We start from the raw sequence: 20,753 nt of genomic DNA, 5'->3' as shown, positions 1-20,753 counted from the left end.
ATTTCTTATTAATGTTGAAAATGGTTGTGCGGCTTAATATTTTTGAGAAAACCGATACTTTTTTTTTCAAATTTATTTGAAATAGAAATCTTTTGTAACATTATCAATGTATTTTCTATCACTTCAATCAATTTAATGCATCTTTGCTTGAATGACACTTAAAGGGTTAGTTCACCCAAAAATGAAAATAATGTAATTAATTACTCACACTCATGTCGTCCACACCCGTAAGACCTTCGTTCATCTTCGGAACACAAATTAAGATATTTTTGATTAAATCCGATGGCTCAGCGAGGCCTGCATAGACAGCAATGGTACTTCCTCTCTCAAGATCCATAAAGGTACTAAAAACATATTTAAATCAGCTCATGCGAGTACATTGGTTCTACCTTAATATTATAAAGCGATGAGAATATTTTTTGTGCACCAAAAAAACAAAATAACGACTTTTTAACAATATCTAGTGATGGCCGATTTCATAACACTGCTTCTTGAAACGCCAAAGTCACGTGATTTCAGCAGTTTGGCGGTTTGATACGCGATCCGAATCACTGATTCGACTCAAAAGATTCATAACGCTCTGAAGCAGTGTTTTGAAATCTGCCATCTTATATCTGGTCTTATGGCATTTCATAAGTATTTAATTGTAGATTATTTAAATGAAGATTATTACTTAGGCCTAATATAAAATGACATCATGAGCATGTCAGGACTCACTCAAAAGCTACTTTTTTTTTTTTTTTTGAATTAATCCATTCTTTTCATGCACATATTGTAAGGCCTAATTTTGCACAGCTCTTTGCCTCTGGGGTCAAAAGTCTCATTGGTGTAATATCAAGGTATTCTTGGGTGATAATCCTATCACTTGCAGTGTATGATCAGATAAGGTGGTAGTAGATGAAAGGAGGAGGGGAGCAGGCCAAGACATGGTGTCAGACTTTGACCCCCGAGTGGAAGTCCTAGCACTGTGCTGATCTCTCAGCCTTACGCCGGCTCATGCCGTCTTCTGGCTTAGACATGAAGATTTGTTTTGCTCCGGCTGATGTGCCTTTGGTTAGGAGGATCCAGACTGCTGTCGTATTGCAGTGGGTCTTCTCTTTCCTGGCCCTCGGTAAGTGCACGTTTTCATTACTTTTATTTTTAGTGTCATTAATTTTTATAGCCATTAATTGTTGACCTTGAATGAGATCTAATCACAGTCTGTATTCTGTATTCTTACACATATTGCAATAGGTAAATTATTTTATTTTAAAGTAAATTACTTTATCAGTTTTAAAGTTAAACATTCAAAAAGTGCTGCTCCTTTAAGAAATTAGATGCATTTAGATACAGTTCTATAAATTGTGCGGTTTCATGCTGCTTGTGATTTATCCATTGGCTCTCATGCCTTAAAAGGAATAAAAGCTGATATCAAGAACATAACCTCACACAAAAGCCTCTTTCTTGAAAACACATCACTAGGTTTGGAAAAAGTGGGGAAAATGTGTTCTAGCAAATGTATTTTGATGTATGTGAATGTGCAGGCCTTGATCAAAGCACCAACATAGTTCAAAACCTCCAGGTCAAAGTCTTAAGTTGGAAAGATCCTGATTGTAAAGGTATTTGTGCTGATGCCTGTGCATTTGTGCATCCTGTGTGTTTATTTTCTGTCATTTTTGCAGCCCCCTGCTGTATTGTGTTGTTCCTCTTCCTGCTCTTCACTCGATTCTGGCTCATCAGTGTGCTCTATGCCACCTGGTGGTACATCGATTGGGACACGCCTTCACGAGGAGGTAGAAAAGTGCCCTTTCTGTGCCGAATGCGCGTGTGGGAGTACATGAGAGACTATTTCCCCATAAAGGTGAGTGGGCGGACTTACTGAAGCATGCATAGCAACATTATGTCTCTTGGTTGTTTTGACCTTTAAATAGGATCAGAAACAGATTTTGTCACTTTTATGAACTGTCATATAAGCTACCTTAACTTGACCAGTCGATTCTGAGATTTATTTAATTGAATTGAAAAATTTAAGGTTTAAACTGTAATCTATTTACATAGTTTACAGAATGGCATTACATATCAACAGTGTCTTCTTTGCTGTCAATCTTTTTGCTGTCTATCATATGCATCAGTATAATAGGGCTTTTACCAACTGAAACCAACACATTGTTATTATTCCAGGGAGAAAAACAAGGTAAAACCATTTAAATGTACAGATAAACAGTGATTTGCAGGCCCACAGAATGAGTTATTAGTCTAGTACTGCCATCTAGTGTCTATTCATTGTCTGGAAAAAAGGCACAGCCTACATACCCATATATACAGATACACACACACACACACACACACACACACACACACACACACACACACACACACACACACACACACACACACATATATATATTTATATATATATACACTGACTGACCCTAAACTTTACATATATTGTATTTTTTTTAAAAGAAATATATACTTTTATTAAATATATTTTAATATTAAACTGATCATATAATAATAATAAGAAGAAATGTTTCTTGAGCACAGATTCAGTATATTAGAATGCTTTCTGAAGGATCATGTGACACTGAAGACTGAAATAATGATGCTGAAAATTCAGCTTTAACATCACAGGAATAAATTGCATTTTAAAATATATTACAATGGAAAACAGTTGTTTTAAATTGTAATAATATTTCACAATATTACTGTTTTTACTGTATTTTTGATCAAATAAATGCAGCCTTGGTGAACGTAAAAGTCTTTGTCCCAACCCCAAACTTTTGAATAGTATGTATCCTTTCATGCATCTGAGAGTTAATGTTGATAGATAATAAGTATAGAGAAAATTTATACTGTAGATTTTGTCTGTAAAAAATAATTTGCAAACTTTTTGGAATAAAGTTTAAAACTAAACTGATAAGTTCTATTTTAGTCTCAAGTTAAGACTTGTTTTTCTCAACAGTGAGTGCATCGGCTACATCAAAACAGCACTGATTTGATTAGCATTTCAGGGAAATGTTATCACTCTGGTGATTAAACCGTTGATACACTAATGTCTCTTATCTGTATGTATCTGTCCATAATGACAGTCTTTTCACCTTTTGAACAACAGAGAAGGCATGTGGCCTCAGAAGACACCCTGTGTTCAGAGTAAATGAGTAACTGTAAACAATATGGGGGGCTTAAACTCCATTCAATAAAAGGGTCATGGCCATGATCTTGAAGAAAGACAAAAATACCCATTTATACCCATCAAAACAACTTAACTTTGAAGGTTAATGATTTAATGTGATTGTATTTATTTTGATTTTGCTTAAAAGGCTATCCATTTCCTTTTTCATGATTGTTTCATTCGTTGTATCATGGAAAAAGTGCTCAAACGATTTACTAACAATTGCATTTTTTCTAAGAAAATTCCCTTTTTGTCAATTCAACATACAATCTGGGTTTGTCCCAGGATTCTGAAGGAGACACGACATCTGACTAAATGCGTCATTAGTATTAAAGAGCCCTTGCTGAAGCTAAACAGAGCATTTGTATTCAGAGTGAATAATTGATTAAGATGAAACCTTGCTTCAACCACCGGTACAAATTTTCCTTATTCAACCTCTTGATTTGAAAGCAGAGCTCGGAGGTCTTGGAATAAGCAGACTTTTGCTTATGCACGTGGATATTGAAGCTGGCATGCTGGAAATGTTGTTACCTTAAAGAAAACGGTGTCTGAGTTTTCAAGAACCTACCTCCACAAGTGCAGTGTTGTTTCATTTCAGTGTCTTTAATGGTGTGATAGGAATACATTTGGTCTCTTTTCTCAAGGAACACCCTATGGTGAAAAAACAGCGTGTGATTAATTGGGCATTATCAAACTAGGATTTAGAGACATCAATCGTTTACACTCCTAACCTGATAAGACAGTAAATGTCAGCTGTGCAATGAGACTTCTACTTTTGTTTCCCTTTTCTTTTTTAATGACCATCCATACAGCTTTCTTCTGGTTAGTCTCTGGTATTAGTAGAAATGTACATGGTTGTCAGAAAAAACAGATCTCTGGTGTTAGTAAACAGTAGTTAGTGGAACAGTAGTTCCTTAATAATGAACCCACCCACAGTAGATAGACAGATCATTGGAATTCATGTCTAAAATACTTCATTCTATAGTTAGTATTTTGCCAATAATGACCAGCTGGCTGTACATTATCCTGCTTAGGCCTATTACATGGCTACACTGAAGAAGAAGAAAAAAATGGTGCAGGATTTACTTGAAAAAGGCTAAAACAATTTTCACTCAGACACTGAATACATTTTACAATTATTTTCAAAGAAATGACAAGTGACAAAACTTGAGATTTTAGATAATTTAAGTAGATAATCTTGTTTTATATAAATGTAGTACTTAAAATGTATGTGAACATAAAATATTGAGTTTTTCTTACGCTAAGAAAAAAAAAAAAATAAATAAATAAACCTAACGTACGCTATACACCGCCAAGAACGCAGTTTTCGCGTGCAGCTGTGAAGAGCGCCATTGATGGAATCATCGAAGGAATAAGTATACAGCTGTGATGAAGCACTTATATTTTTCATATTCATGAAATGACTTTAATTCACCACCATTCTCACGGTCGCAGCTCTTGCTTTTGGTGGATGTTAAGGGCAGAATGGATATTGATCTCTGAAAGTCTATGAAAACGTGTTTCAAACTGCACTCACTGTGCACTTCCGCTTTTCCTCAGAGAGCAAAATTTGTTTTTCTTGGAAAAACTATGTTGGTGATTCTGATTCTGGTTCTTAGAACTTCCTGGTGAGGTAGCTACAATAGCCTATCTCAAACACAAACCAATTCAGCCTGTTTTGACTGTTAATGTTCTGTGTTGTTGGTATAGTTTTAGTATTGTGTTGAAGATTTCAAGTTGGTGATTGGTAATAGTTGGGTATTAGCAGATCCTAGATCAGTGTGAAAGATCATAATAGAACCATATACAGAACTGCACTGCACATGATCAGCACATGATCACTGACCTTTATCAGCTGCCCTTTTAAGAAATGAATGAAACATTATCAAACTTCTTCACATTCTTCCAAATCCTTAAATTATTTTAATTACTTTACTTCTTTATCTCTTTATTAGCTGGTGAAGACAGCTGATCTGGACCCTAGGAAGAATTATGTGCTGGGCTTCCATCCTCATGGTATTCTTGTGGCTGGTGCATTTACAAATTTCTGCACGGAGGCAACAGGTTTTAGACAACTCTTCCCTGGGCTGAAAAGCAACCTTCTTATGCTGCCTCTCTGGTTCAGAGCCCCCTTCTTCAGAGACTACATTATGTGTGCAGGTAGAATGGATAGAATACTGTAAATATGTATATTTATTAACATGTGATAAACAAACTTTGTCATAGAAAGCACACTCTTAGAAGAAAAGCCAAGGTGGGTTTTAATGAGGTTCCTGTCTTTCGGATGAGACGTTTGTCCATAAACAACCCAGCATTTCTACAGTGTATAAACAGCATAATTATTTTATTTTATTTTATTATTTTATTTTAGACCTCAACTTTTATGTGTGTGTGTATTCCAGGCCTGGTTCCATCAGACAAGGAGAGTGCCAGCTATCTGCTCCGGCGGAAGGAAGGTGGGAACGCTGTGGTCATTGCAGTTGGTGGTGCCCCTGAGGCTTTGGATGCCCACCCTGGTGAACACATTGTTCACCTAGCCAATAAGAAGGGCTTCATTAAGCTTGCAATAGAGCATGGGTAAGCAGCTGCGTTTTTCACGATAATTTAATAGCATAAAAGGCTATCCAGGAGCCTCTTGTTGTATTTTTGCCAGTTATTCTTTGCCAGATAGTTCTCTTGAGCAACAGTTGGTCATTTCTGAAATACAAGCTTTTGCAACTTGCAGTTGCAAGTAATAGTGCTGAATTTATGGAAAGACTTTGATCTACGCTAAAGAGTTTGATTAATAAATTGGACATGGTATAAAAGTTAACGGTATATTAACGGTTGTGATCAGGCAGAGTAAAGAACAATTATAATTTAGATCTATATTTTTAACTATTACATTTGTCTCTGGAATACTTGATTCTAAAGTCAGATCTTTTTAATATTTTACATTTAAACTCAAGTGAGTGTTTCATGTCTATTTATTCATTCCATTTCTTGTTGGGGTTTATTTTGTGATAATGATTTCATACATTATCTCTTATTTTTGCACTTTCTATGCATGCATTTTATCAACGAGAGCAAAGAATTTTGTTTAAAATCTATATTTTTTTATATCTCCTCCAGTGCAGATTTGGTTCCTATATATTCATTTGGAGAGAATGAGTTATTTGACCAGGTTCAGAACCCTCGTGGCACCTGGCTGCGATATATTCAAGAACGTCTGCAACGCATTATGGGCGTTTCTCTGCCCCTCTTCCATGCACGAGGTGTTTTCCAGTACAGCTTTGGCCTAATGCCCTACAGAAAGCCTATCAGCACTGTTGGTAAGTACAATCAAATATTAGCCAAATACAATCAATATCAGATCAGGGGTTAGGTGTAAATCACAGCCATATTCTGTGCTAATTTCTTTTTGTAGCCTAACCTAATCAGATGCAATGACCTCTCTTACTTTTCTTAGCCATTTATTTGTTTTAGTCTTATCTGTTACCACTTTTAGCCTATGGTAGCAGGTCCAAACTGTTGCAAAGGCAGGGTGGTTCAAGCATGATATTTGCTTTTTAGCAACCCTAGAGAAATGTGAGACTGTCATATCAGCAAACGTGAGGAGAATCGATAGCTGGGCCTCACATATCTATCTATGTATCTACGTATCTACGTATCTATCTATGTATCTATCTATCTATCTATCTATCTATCTATCTATCTATCTATCTATCTATCTATCATCTGTCTGTCGTTCTATCTATCTATCTATCTATCTATCTATCTATCTATCTATCTATCTGTCTATCTATCTATCTATCTGTCTGTCTGTCTATCCATCCATTGCAACACATGCTTTCAAAAATCACTTCACTTTTGTCAATTATGAAGCTAACATATGTATTGTTTCTTTAAGTGGGTAGGCCAATCCCAGTAGAGAAAAATGAGAAACCAACAGCAGAAGAATTGGATGTGTTTCACCAGCGCTATATGGATGAACTCACCCGCCTGTTCGAGGAACACAAAGGAAATTATGGAGTACCTGAAGACACACACCTGGTGTTCCAGTGAGAGTATCACTGAAACAACTCTGTGTGTGTGTGTGTGTGTGTGTGAGAGAGAGAGAGAGAGAGAGAGAGAGAGAGAGAGAGAGAGAGCTGTGTGGTGTCAATTTCAGTGGTGTGTTGTGAGCATTTAAAACATAGTTGTTTTGCTATATAATGTCAGTTGTTAAAAATAATATCAGCATTATATTTTCCTGATAAATTACAACATTACAGTTACAATCATTCGGCTGTACTTTAATTTGTAATTTACAGCAGTTCAACATTGCAAAAAAAATTTTTTCATGTAAATTCAAATTCACATGCTTCATGTTGTAACATCTAGATTAACTGATTCTAAGTCAGAAATATTATGTAAAATAGCAAATGCAACCTGACTTCATTAACTTCACTTCAACTTTTACAGTGTATTTTCTATTGTATGTGCTTTAAAGCACAAGTGTCTGAATAAATCTACACCAGTTTTACTACTCCGTCTTGGTCTTTTTGAATGACTAGTGACACAAAGCCACTGAAGTTTCTCCACTGTATCCCAAAAGACGATTGCATCTCTCAGGAGGATTGCAGTGAAAAGGTCTCTGGCCTTTACAACATGTGAGACAAAGTTAAGATGAAACCCGTTCATCTAATGATGTAAAATATGAAAGTCTTGACATCAGATAGACATACAAATGCATCCCTGTCCCATGAGGCTATTTTAAGCTTGCACCATGCGTCAATCAGAACCATTTCACAATGCATGCTGATTTAGAGAAGACTTGGTCATGCCAAAAAGGACAAATTTCTTCACGACCAGGATGACTACACACGTAATGACCACAGGGTGACCAGATGTCTACTCCGATTAAATCAGGCTTTGACCATTGAATTTGGACAGATAGACATTTACATGCAAAAGAAACAGTGCCAGAGACGGACATCACGATTAAAGGTCAGCATTGGACAATGGCTGATATGAAGACACGGAAGACATGGAAGTCATTAAACTGGCTGGTTGCTATGTCATTGGTTCAAATATAGTGCAAATATGAAACGCATGAGAATATTGGGTCGGAGGTTAACCCTGGATTTGATTCTGTAGTTGGTTATGGTACAGAATTAAATAGGTCTCATTCGTGAATGGTGGGTTTAGAGGGGAGGTAAGGGGGTGTTTCACTATCCTGGAAGCTTTGGCTTGACAAATTAGACATGCACAGAATGACATGTCTCATGCCCTGTGTGTAACACCCAGGATCATCGCTTAAATTCAAATGGGCTGGCGCAAAGTTTTTATTGGAAGACTTTCTCAAGGTTTCCAAAGTCAAATGCAAAATTACAACAATTCAAGTTTTTTAAAAAAATGTTTAAGTACACGTATGTTTGCTTTTTGTTGGCTTTAACCTAATTCATAGTTCCAAAAATACGTCTATTGTATTCTATCTAATTCTTTCCTCCTTCTTTCCTCCCATATGGCAAAATAAATATGTTTAAAATAGTAAAAATAGCCAAAAATAGCGAAAAATATATATTAGTAATAGTAAAACTAATAACTAGTGTGTGTGTATATACGCGAACTTGAATGTTTTCCGAAAGAATCCGAAACCGTTATAACATAATTTAACATATAACATAATTTTTCCTCCCTCTCTCTCTTTACCATCACCATGTCTCTTTTGAGGCTCCATAGGTCATCTATTCAGTGGTCTAATAGCAGAGACAGTTGCTCTTTAATGAAAGCCTTTCTCAGGTATCTGTGCATGATAGGGACTATACCTGGAATCAGTAATCTTTGTGTACATCTTGATATGGGGTAGGGAACATGTATGCATACTTCCATGTGTGTGGAGGTGTGTATGTCTACAAACATATGGTATTTTTGAGACACTGGGGAATTCATGTACTTTGAGCCAATATATTATGATCCTCATCTTGGTGTTCAAGACAGTTGTGTAACATCAGGTTTGGCCTATAGAGTTCTTAGAGGTAGTCTGAATACTCATGTATGGTGATTTTTTTTTTTTTTTTTTTTTTTGAATGGTGACATTTTGTTATATTGCACTGGAGTAGATGTGATGTAAATACATTTCCTGTAAAAAGTTTTTTTGGTTTTTGAGGTGCTTTTCTACCCAGAGGAATATTTTCTTGATTTTCTAGCTTAATCATGATCTTGATATGGAATGTGTGTTATCTTGATATACTGTAAAAAAATCTGATATTTTTGTAGAACAAAAGAGCAAAGTACAAGTAGACCAGATGCTTAGTACACTTTTTATCATTTCAACAACACCTTATCTGCATTTGACACCGCTAGGTTAATACATGCAGTGTGGATGACCATTATCGCAAAGGACAAAAACATGCTGCTGTAAAACATATAAGAAGAAAAACAATACAGAAGCTGCAAAAACATTATCCCTATATCTATTTGACCTTCAGATTATAATATGAGACATGCAAGTATGTTACTTTACAAGCATTTACTGTAATCTGTAAATCAGTGCTTCAATTAATGCCAACAAATGAGGATTTGTCTAATATAGACCAAGGTTCAAAGTCCAGCTAAATGATCTCAGCCAAGTGGACCTTTGATATTGATACTGTACAAATTTACCGTCTAGACTAAATTTATTTCCTCATCCAAGTTGGCTGATTATTGGCACTCAGTACACATTAAAAACTGTACTTTATCAGTACATTATCAGTTTTACCTGCATGCTGTGACATATGGTATCAAGCTCAGAGACAGTTCAATATTTTAAATTATTATTCAGAACTATCAGACTAAAAAATATTTAATAACTTCAATACTTTAAGAAAACAAGCTGCTCAAATTTATAATTGAAAATTACTATTCTAATTTGTGAAAATGTTTACAAAAATGACACAATATATGACTGACTAAACTGACATTATCAAAATAATTAATGTTGATAATTAGTGTCAATCATGTAAACATGTTTCTTATTAGATGGGTATTTTTGTGAAAACATGAAGGTTTGCAAGTAATAATATGCTATATAATATTATACAATGCATAGCATGAATTACACCAAATACAGCACATTTAACAAATTTAAGCAGTTGATAATATGCTTGAGCAGCTGAAGATCAGATAGCAATAAAAGTGACCGTTCTCTCTGCCATCTGATTGGTGGCCAAGTCTGCGAGAGGAACGGGGTAATGAAGGTCATTGGCAGAAGCAACACTGGCCTTGGCATTGTGAAAAATTAAAATTGGGACATTATGAAACAGCCAATATTCCTAATGGACATTCAGTCTGGCAGGCTGCTATTTCTATCTTATTTAGATAGAAATAAGATAGTCTTTTAGTTTTTCCATACTTTTAGCTTCTGGGGCTTATTGAAGTTTTGTATAATGACCTACAAAGTAGATTATTATTAGTAGTAGTAGCAGCCTAATGTATTTTTTTTTTTCTAAGGCACGTTCATAAAAGCTACTTAAATGTCCTAAATAAACTAGACCTAAACCAGGCCATAAATTTAAAATATATGAGAAAAAAAGAGCAATTAATGTTTTTATAAAGAGTGGACAATCAGTGTTGGTCAATAAAGTCAGGGGGAGGGGCTAAAGTATCCTCCACCTGATTGGCTGGGCGCTCATCCCAGTCCAGTTTACCTTGACAAACCTTTAAAACCTCCAGATCAGATGAAGCGATAACCACTCAGAGCCAACTATCTCAGCGTGGAGCCTTCTAAGTTTGACAGCTACAGCCAGCTATTATCAGAAATTTATCAGACAGAAACAGTTGTTTGGAAATAAAAACTTGACAACTGTTGACAACGTCTTTATTTCTGAAGGCGAAGGCTGTTCAGTTTGATTGACAGCGCTTTCTATACTCCTCCCCTCGAGGCGCTTAAATGACAGGCGCGCGCATGTGAGCTCGCGCTGACGCCAGTGCAGAGAGGGATGCTGTAGAGCAGCTCAACTTCCACCAGCGAGATTTATTTTGTTTAATTTATCATTCGTGCCTCAACCATGAAGACCATACTTGCTGCATATTCCGGTGTCAAAAAGGGTAAGTAAAAACAACAAAAAAGTGACCTAAGCTAATTTAATTTGTTGTTCAAATTCATTCATTATTTGTGTGTGTATATATTTTTTTATATAGCCTAATTTTACAGTATTTATATATTTATAAATATATCAGGTGATCATAGTTTAATTAGATTCATGGAGGTATTGAGGTTAAAAAGTCTCCATCCTATTTGGTTAATGAGAGGGATAAGAGTGTTACATGAGGATCAGTGTCTTACTTCACAGTGTGTCTGATATTTGTTGTTATTTTCAGTCTGTTAAGATGGGATTAAGTTGTCTTGTGATCTGATCTCAGTTATTCTAAGGGAAGTTTATGTGTGCTTCAGTATTGTATGTCTTTTCTTTTCTAATGGGACTTTTTGGAATGTGTAAAATGTTTGTGAATAATGAATTAGAGGTATTACGGTGTTGGTCTTGTTCTCTCATTATTAGGATATAATACTGTTAAAACGCATATTCAAGTTTTAACCACACAACTGATTACTATTGGTATGTTGATACATCGTCTGAGAGTTTTTTCTGAGATTTTGGGAGTTACTACCCTCTATTGACATCATACCAGTTTGTCACAGTCATGAAATGCATGACATTTATTCCTAGGCTTCAAACAGACCTTAGTGTAGAGAACAAGCATTCCCACAACATTAAGCTGGGTAATTCCAATTCTCCTGTAAATCCCGTGTAGGCTCAGGCTCCAGCATCCTCTCTGCCTTACATGACCTGCCGTCCGTCCCCTGGCTGACACGATCCAAGATCGTGAAACATCTGCAGGTGATCTCCGTCCTGCAGTTTGTCATCACATTTCTTGCCATGGGTGAGTGGAACAGTTAAGTTCATTACAAAACTTAAGTCAAAGCTTAGAGAATTTACAATGTAGGACATTGTGCTGCTTCACTTACATGAATTCTTTGTTTATGAAACGTCAACTCTAAATAATCCTTTTGCTCTTCTAGGCATTGGCTGCTCTTTGCTGCTGATGTACATGTTTTGCACAGACTGCTGGGTAATTGCCGCCGTTTACACTGCCTGGCTCATCTATGACTGGAACACCCCAAAACAAGGTAAAGTTTTCAATCTTCCATGATTAAAGCGCATCATGATTCAATCTGTTCAGAAGTGTGGGATGATTGCTCTGACTGTGTTTGCATTTGTATTCTTTGTTAATGTTCCAACATTTTTATCTTAGGAGGCCGTAGATCGAGCTGGGTGAGAAACTGGACTGTCTGGACATACTTTAGAGACTATTTTCCCATAAGAGTGAGTGACTGTGTCTTATACAACATTACAGTTTGAGAAAATAAGAATTCAAAAGGCTTAGACACTGAACAGCTAATAGTTAGGTAAATACAAAGATAAGCCTTAAACTGGAGTTATAAAATGCGCAAATCTGAAAATCCTTATAGAGTCCTGTAGAGTTTAAGTGTAGATTTAAAGGGACAGTTCACTCAAAAATGATTCTATCATTATTTATTTTGACTCTCTTTCAGAAAATGTAATATTCGTGCACATATTTTCCATACAACGTCAGTTCAACATCTTGAGATTTTAATTTGCAAATACACTACCGTTCAAACTTTTGGGGTTGGTAAGATTTTGTAATGTTTTTGAAAGAAGTCCCTTATGCTCACCTAATATTTTGAAATATAATTGAAATTTAAAATAATGCTTTCTATTTTAAAAAGTAATTTATTCATGTGATGTCACAGCTACATTTTCAGCATCATTACTCCAGTCTTCAGTGTCACATGATCCTTCAGAAATCATTCTATGCTGATTTGCTGCTCAAGAAACATTTCATATTATTATCAGTGTTTATATGTAATATTTTTGTGTAAACTGTGATACATTTTCCAGATTTTTTTGATAAATAGAAAGAACATAATTTATTTGAAAATATTTTTTTTAGTCTTTACTGTCAATTAATGCATCCTTGTGGAATTAAAGTATTAATTTACTTTAAAAAAAATACTGACTCCAGCTTTTGAACGGTATACTGTAATTTGCATATTCTGACCCACATGAAATGCGTAAATATTCATTGATAACTCTAAATAGGACAAAGGGGCAAAGATAAAAAATACATTTTATCAGCCATTAGTTTCATCCTGTTCTTTTCTCTCCTTGACATTCCTGTTGGGTTGGGTGGATCTCGAGTTGTAAGATCTCTGCTAGACTTTGCTCGTCCTGATCAGCAGAAGCTTAATCACTAAGCACTTGTTTTTCTGTTTGTCTTTTGTCTTACTTCTGATATATGAACCAGAGCACAGGACTCCATAGAAACAGGAACTTTACTGACACTAAATTATGAGCCAGACACATTATTGTCAAACACAGATTAGAATAAAACAAATATCTGCATGATGAACGAGAGTAAAAGTGAACTGTGACCTCTGACACACTTCTCTATAAAATCAGTTGTTAAATACTATTTAAGTGCAAATCTTAATTTAAATTAATCAAATTTAATTAAAAACATAGTCAAGCCTTAATATAAATATAAAGTAGTCAGTCAGGACACTCACAAGGGAATGCCCTGCCTGTGCCAGTTGGCTTGGACGTTTACCTCGCAGTACACGTAGTGCGTTTAGTCACATGATGAGATCATCACTTCGCCTAGTGTTACAGTGTGTGCCAGCTGCGTGTGATAAGAGTGAAGAGAAATAAGGTCATCATCGTGACTAAAATTTGTAATGAAGTGTTTGGTAGGTGTAAGAATGATTAACATCAGATCTATTGGAAACAAATTTGCTGAGAAAATGGGTTCATTAAAGGGATAGTTCACCCAAAAATGAAAACTCTGTCAACATTTACTCACCTTCAAGTTGTTTCAAACCTGAAGAAGATATTTTGAAGAATATGGGTAACCAAACAGCTGATGGGCCCCATTGACTTCCATAGTATGGAAAAAAATACTATGGCAGTCAATGGGGCCCATCAACTGTTTGGTTACCGGCTTTCTTCAAAATATCTTCTTTGTGTTCAGCAGTAGAAAGAAATTCATGCAGGTTTGGAACAACTTGAGGGTGAGTAAATGATGACAGAATTTTCATTTTTGGGTGAATTATCCTTTTAAGAACTAGATACAATTAGAACTGTTTTTTTTTTTCAAAATATAGATCGTTGGAGGGTGCTTTTGACTAGGACCAGTAAACAAACACCTAGTGACCACCCAGAATACCTTAGCAACTGCAGAGCAATGCACTAAAAACCCCTTAAGGTGTGGTCACATTTGCCATTGCAATTGTTCTGCGAATGTTCTTGAGCAAAATCCATTCATTTTATCTATGGATTCATGAAATTGGGAATTTCTTCACACAGACTTCGCAACGGGTTGGTCACAAGAATTTGCTGTGGTGAACAACAAAAATCTTGTCTTGGCAACAGTTTGGCTCAGTAACTACTTACACCATATTATTGTGGAAAGAATAATATTAAGTTGATGTATAATAAATATGAGTTTTTTTGAATGTAAGATTTTGACTCAAAAACAAGGGCAACTGCTCCAGCAAATGTACCAAAGACAAGACTTTCTCTTAACCACATCCGGACGGTTATACAATCTCGCCCGAAAAAGCATCTGTCTTAAAACCATTGATTTTTCCATCCATTAATGTCATTATGTAACACAGACTGTTTGATTAACTGTTCTTATTAGTGGTTCAACCGATCACAAAAGTCAAGGTTTGGATTATTTTTTAGTTTTTGAATCACGGATCGGATCATATTTCGGATCAGCAAGAATTATGAGGGGGCTTTTCTTGCACAGGGATGGTTTAAAATTGCCTGAATGTGTAAATTCACAAAGACAAAACGTGCAAATGATGAAGTTTTATTCTATGATGGTTAAACTTTGCAATTAATCTGCAAATCACATGCATGCCAAACTGTGGGGCCTGGTAGATGCTAACTGTTGCTCCATTCTAATATCTGCTGCGAACATTAATACCCAGTCCTTCATTATCTGCTAAAAATATTATATTAGGACAGCAGATAAGTGCTTAATGGTATGTCCTGATAAGAAAATGTGTTCGTGGACAATATAATGTACACATAGGTGCACTGTAACTGTGTCCGAGTAAAGAGCATTTATTGCCTTTACTTGGTAGATAAAGTATTTCATTACTGACCTATGTCCTAAACCTAGGAAAATAGTCTTTTTAATGCAAAATATTGCTATTAGTTCAAATGAAGTTAGGTTAATACTTTTTTTTTTTACTGGGATTTTTAGCATCACATCCTATCTGTATAATCACAAATGAACTAAACTCCTGCTGCATTTTTCTCTGATTATTTGCAGCTCATCAAGACGAATAACCTGCTTCCTAGCCGAAACTACATTTTTGGCTACCATCCTCATGGCATCTTCTGTTTTGGTGCTTTTTGTAACTTTGGGACAGAGGCTACAGGATTCTCCAAGATGTTCCCCGGAATTAAGCCATCTCTTGCCACATTGGCTGGAAACTTCCGCTTGCCACTGTTTAGGGATTACCTGATGTCTGGAGGTACTTATAGCTGCATATTAGTTTCATTTTATGGATTAAACTATGCATTCATTGCTTGCCATTGCATCATGTATCAGTGAGTGAAGAGCAAACTTTCTCAATGCATAAAGTTAATTTTTTGTCTGATTAAAAAGAGGACCATAGTTGTCCTCTCTGTGGTGTAGATAAGAATCCAGCAGTCTATCAAGGACCTCTGAGCTTTGTCCTATTGCGTAGAGGGACACAGCCCTGCATGTGCTGATGTCAATATTTTTGAAGAACGTCTGTTGAAACCTGCCCTATGTACCCACTGATTGATAGACTATTCTTCAACTCTCTTACAAGAAACAAACGTCAATATTTTCTTCAAAAACTGTCAAAAAATATGTCCCCCAAAATTCCAATATAATATAATATAATATAATATAATATAATATAATATAATATATAGTCAGAATTGATATAAACTCGCAATTGCGTGTTATAATGTCAAATTGTGAGGGAAAAATGACACGTTTTTTCTCAGAATTGCGAGTTTATATCTCACAATTTTGACTTTATAACATGCAATTGCGAGTTCTAAAGTCAGAATTGTGAGATTAAGGGCCCTATTTTAACGATATAAGCACATGGTCTAAAGCGCACAGCACAAGTGCACTTAGGGTGTGTCTGAATCTACTTTTGCTAGTTTAATGACAGGAAAAATTGTTTGGCGCGCCTGGTCTAAAATGGTTGTCCCTATTCTCTTAATGAGTAATGGGTGTGTTTGGGGCATAAGGTGCAATAAACCAATCAGAGTCTCATCTCCCATTCTGAGGAAACGGATTTGCTCATGCATGAGGTTAAAGTGTGCGAGCAGACCATCTACGGGAAAAGCCAGTTTCCACCAAGCATTTTTATCTTTATTCACACAACAATAATCTTTTATGTTGTAATCTTTTTATTTTTAATATTTGGCATGTTTGTGTGCTGCTGCGCATCCCTGTGTGTAATAAGCAGTGTACATCCCTGAGTGTACGCGTGTTGTGCACCCACATATAGGTACATATTACTAATGCGCTCTTTAAATAACAAAAAAAAAAAAAAAAAGTTCACCATTGACTTTAGACCAGGTTTCAGTTGGTCAATGGTGCAGTCTATTTCACTTGCCTCAAAATAGCAACACGCCAACAATGCGCCTGAACACATTTTGTTTTCAGACCAGCATGCCCATGGGCACACAAAAGGGCGCAAATGCATTTGCTATTTAAACAACATGGCGCAGGATGTGAAAATGATAACTGCGTCAGGCTGAAATTATAAAAACATATGCGTTGCGCCTGGCGCGGCATTGCGCCGGGCGTATGATATTAGGGCCCATAAACTCACAATTCTGAGAAAGGCAGAATTGCAAGTTTATATCACGCAATTGTGACTTTATAAGATGCAATTTTGAGTTTATATTATGCAATTCTGGCTTTATAACTCGCAATTGTGAGTTTATATCTCGCAATTCTGAGAAAAAAGTCAGAATTGGTTGTTATAAAGTCAAAATTGCATGATAACAACTTGCAATTACGATTTTATATCTCGCAATTCTGACTTTATAACGCAATTGCGAGTTTAAATCTCGCAATTCTGAGAAAAAAGTCAGAATTGTGAGATAAAAAGTCGCAATTACAATTTTTTTTAATGTATTGGTGGAAACAAGCTTCCATATATACAGGTGGAGCTGGGGAAGGTGGAGGGTGTCTGAAAGTGCGCAGCAGATTGTTGTTGTTACTATTGTTGTGATGTCATGTGAGTGACAGGTTGTCCCGCCCTTGCACCAGTAAACACGTCATCAGAGAAGAGAAGAGATGTTGTTGCAAAAGGGAGGGGAAGCTGTTTTAAATATTATGAGGGCACATGAATTTAAAAAAATGAAGCGAACGAATAAACAATGCAACATTTCAATGCAAATATTGTTTTTATTTTAAAATTATTGATTTATTTTTGTTTTACTTTTTTGTGGAGTTTGTGCAGTTCCTTCATGAACCCGTTTGGGAAACCCTGATATAAATATTCACCAAAGTTCTGACACTACACCCTTCTGTTTCTCAGGTATCTGCCCAGTAAATCAAAACTCCATTGACTACCTCCTGTCTAGCAACGGTACAGGCAACGCTGTGGTCATCGTGATCGGAGGGGCTGCAGAATCTCTGGACTGTGCCCCAGGGATGAACGCCGTCACGCTGAAAAAACGCAAAGGCTTTGTGAAACTGGCCCTCAAGCAAGGGTGAGAACCGCAAATAATTTTCCTCACCACCTTCCCAGCATTGTTTACTTCAGCACTACTGGTTTACTCTGCAAAAACAAATCGATCAAGTTCATTGTGCTGTTGAGGCTAGGTTTATGCTGGTAGTAGCTTGAGTTTTGCCTGAAGTTCTGTGTTCTCTGATGGGAGGGTTGTTACAGGTGCCTTCAGAAATCCTTCAGAAATAAGCAAAGCAGTTTGGAGTGAAGTATTAAGCCAGTATTTTGTGATCAGAAATGTGGAGAAACAACAAGATCTCTGCCAATATTTTTGCTTTGAATGGAACTACATCATTACAAAGCAATGCATAATACACAGAAAATCCCTAACTACTCAAATCTCAGAGAAGCTTAGAGGATAAATAAATGCTTTTGAACACATTCCAAAAACATGACTTATCTGTCTCACAAGATTTTATGACGTAATTAAACTGAACAGTGAAATTAACTATTGCAGATTGTCTTTGTATTTTAAAATGTGTATTTCTTTGTCATTATGATAACTTTTTAACTTCCTGTTCCCCTCTCAGTGCTGATCTGGTGCCCGTCTACTCGTTTGGTGAGAATGAGGTGTACAAACAGCTGATTTTTGATGATGATTCTTGGTGGCGTACGGTTCAAAAGAGGCTTCAGAAGATTTTAGGTTTTGCCCCATGCCTGTTTCATGGCTGTGGACTGTTCTTCCCAGAGTCATGGGGTTTTGTACCTTACTGCAAACCCATCACTACTGTTGGTGAGTAACACCACTTTTGTAACCAAACAGATGTCTTATGGCCATATTTTATATATATATATATATATATATATATATATATATATATATATAGAAAAAAAATATATATATATGAAACCTGAAACCTGAGGTTTCATGCTGGTATTTAAATATATTTAATATGTTTATATCCTTTAAATCCTATGTATATATGTGCTGTCAAATTGATTAATTGCAATTATACATATATAAATATATGTGTACAGTATATATATATATATATATATATATATAAATATATATCTATATATCTAATATATATACACATATTATATAAACTCAAAATTGTATGTTAGAATGTGATTAATTGCGATTAATCAGTTAGACAGCACTAGTATATTTAAATTCTACTAGAAGTTCTACTTTAAACTGGCATTAAAAAATGCTGCATAGGTTATAACGGGACATTCCTAAAAATAGTTTTATACAGTTCAAGGACAGTCTCTATGTTGATAGAACTGCTCTTTCGGCTTACGGTCGATATTTGCTGACATCAGAAGCTCATTAATGGTTAAAATTTAGACATTTGTTGACATGATCTTGGTTTAACTAGCGTTTAATGTACTGTGGATGAACTTTAAAAAAATATTTTTCTCTTCTACAGTTGGTGAACCCATCACAGTTCCAAAAATTGAGGAGCCGAGTCAGGACGTCATAGATATGTACCATGCCATGTACATCAGGTCCCTCAAGTCTCTCTTTGACAATTACAAGACTCGTTTTGGTCTAAATGAGAGTGACACCCTTCTAATTCAATGAAAGAAAGCATTGAGGAATAATAATAACTTTATAAAAGAACACTCTGGAACATCTGCCTCCCAACCAAAGTGCCTGTTAAGAGAAGGTGAAGGAAATCAATACGGTTTCTGTTCATTCAATACTGTATACTGTACTGATATGTACACGGGATTCAGGGAACCTAGCCTGTGTCACTTCTGCTCATCGCCACTGGGTGGCAATCCGCAATAAATACTGTACTTTGCAGACTGCTGCCAAGTATAATCTAGATTTCTCAGCTGGTGGACGTATATTCCTCAATATATGGCAATATATATATATTACAAGTAATGTATTTAATTAAAATTCTGTACTAGATATAAGTGTTTGCCCCATTATATTATTTTTAATGCACAAGCAATGCAATTATTGGGAGTTTTGCCTTACTAAAAAGCCAAAGGGTGGTTGTGTAACCAAAGAGTAGAGGTTGATTTTGGCCTTCCGTTATATAGAAACTAACCAAAAAGGAAAACTGTGATTCAGTTGTTGGAATAATAAGTTGGAATAAGTTGCTTGTAAGAAAATGATCCCGTTTGATCATAGCTCGAAGGTAAAAGAGGAGTTAAACGTGAATTTTAGAAGGTGAAGATGATAATGAATACTTGTTAATGTGTGATGGTACAGTATTATCAGAATACTAATGAATGCTGGTCATTTTTCTGTAACACTATTGATAATTTACCACAGAAGTATTAATTTTGCATATATAAGTTGCACATACATGCTTTGTTAAGCTCAAGCAAATAGTTTACCTGAGGTTGTAGCCTTTAAATAAGATCAGTTTTCACCATGTAGCCTTACATGACATCAACATTTTGTCCCAGTTACAAGGATCAGGCCTTTATTTCAAAAGCAAATGCTGGAGAGACATGTGTTTGCAAGCCAAATCAAACAAGCCTTTTTTTCAATAGCAATTAACCTGAATTCAAGTGCCAAAATGTATGTACATGTATGCAATCATATTTAACCTGAGAGAATAAAGTTTTTATAGTGATTTTGTATTTAAATGGATTCAGGGGACCTGCAGCTCTTGATTGGTGGATAATAAGCAATTACATGCTGACATTTAACCAAGGATTGTGACTTATCGCCTTTTAAGTTGTGAATATGCAATAAATGCTGCAGTGTCCATCCTTATATCAGCCTTCACTGATGTCCATGAAATCCTGATTCTTTAAATTAAACTTTTGTATATTTTCAGAATAAACATTTATGGAAAAGTA

General features: G+C 35.8%; 2 protein-coding genes and 1 long non-coding RNA gene across 3 annotated transcripts; 2 read left to right on the top strand and 1 right to left on the bottom strand.

Moving 5' to 3' along the window:
- The first annotated feature begins 586 nt into the window (after nucleotides 1-586).
- mogat2 (monoacylglycerol O-acyltransferase 2) lies at nucleotides 587-7,664 on the top strand. The gene is made up of 6 exons (XM_048180782.1): nucleotides 587-1,111; nucleotides 1,662-1,840; nucleotides 5,110-5,314; nucleotides 5,557-5,731; nucleotides 6,266-6,465; nucleotides 7,044-7,664. Exons 1-6 carry the CDS (start codon nucleotides 997-999, stop codon nucleotides 7,196-7,198), a joined length of 1,029 nt encoding a protein of 342 aa, XP_048036739.1. The 5' UTR covers nucleotides 587-996; the 3' UTR covers nucleotides 7,199-7,664.
- On the bottom strand, nucleotides 3,015-4,787 carry LOC125262202. The gene is made up of 3 exons (XR_007183531.1): nucleotides 4,456-4,787; nucleotides 3,886-3,984; nucleotides 3,015-3,805 (listed from the first exon to the last, which is right to left on the bottom strand). It is a non-coding gene; the product is annotated as an uncharacterized LOC125262202 (long non-coding RNA).
- A 3,169-nt stretch (nucleotides 7,665-10,833) lies between the features above and the next one.
- Nucleotides 10,834-20,753, top strand: dgat2 (diacylglycerol O-acyltransferase 2). The gene is made up of 8 exons (XM_048180781.1): nucleotides 10,834-11,206; nucleotides 11,912-12,040; nucleotides 12,180-12,287; nucleotides 12,413-12,483; nucleotides 15,524-15,728; nucleotides 17,790-17,964; nucleotides 18,512-18,714; nucleotides 19,358-20,753. Exons 1-8 carry the CDS (start codon nucleotides 11,167-11,169, stop codon nucleotides 19,510-19,512), a joined length of 1,086 nt encoding a protein of 361 aa, XP_048036738.1. The 5' UTR covers nucleotides 10,834-11,166; the 3' UTR covers nucleotides 19,513-20,753.

Source organism: Megalobrama amblycephala, linkage group LG2, assembly GCF_018812025.1.
Source record: "Megalobrama amblycephala isolate DHTTF-2021 linkage group LG2, ASM1881202v1, whole genome shotgun sequence".
NCBI lineage: Eukaryota > Metazoa > Chordata > Actinopteri > Cypriniformes > Xenocyprididae > Megalobrama > Megalobrama amblycephala.
This window is presented reverse-complemented; position numbering and strand designations above follow the sequence as displayed.

Coding starts and splice junctions, on each gene's coding strand:
- mogat2 (XM_048180782.1), top strand. CDS start 997: ATGCCGTCTTCTGGCTTAGACATGAAGATTTGTTTTGCTCCGGCTGAT. Junction 5,315..5,556: donor AGACTACATTATGTGTGCAG/GTAGAATGGATA, acceptor TGTGTATTCCAG/GCCTGGTTCCATCAGACAAG. Junction 6,466..7,043: donor AAAGCCTATCAGCACTGTTG/GTAAGTACAATC, acceptor TGTTTCTTTAAG/TGGGTAGGCCAATCCCAGTA.
- dgat2 (XM_048180781.1), top strand. CDS start 11,167: ATGAAGACCATACTTGCTGCATATTCCGGTGTCAAAAAGG. Junction 12,288..12,412: donor CTGGAACACCCCAAAACAAG/GTAAAGTTTTCA, acceptor TTTTTATCTTAG/GAGGCCGTAGATCGAGCTGG. Junction 17,965..18,511: donor AAACTGGCCCTCAAGCAAGG/GTGAGAACCGCA, acceptor TTCCCCTCTCAG/TGCTGATCTGGTGCCCGTCT.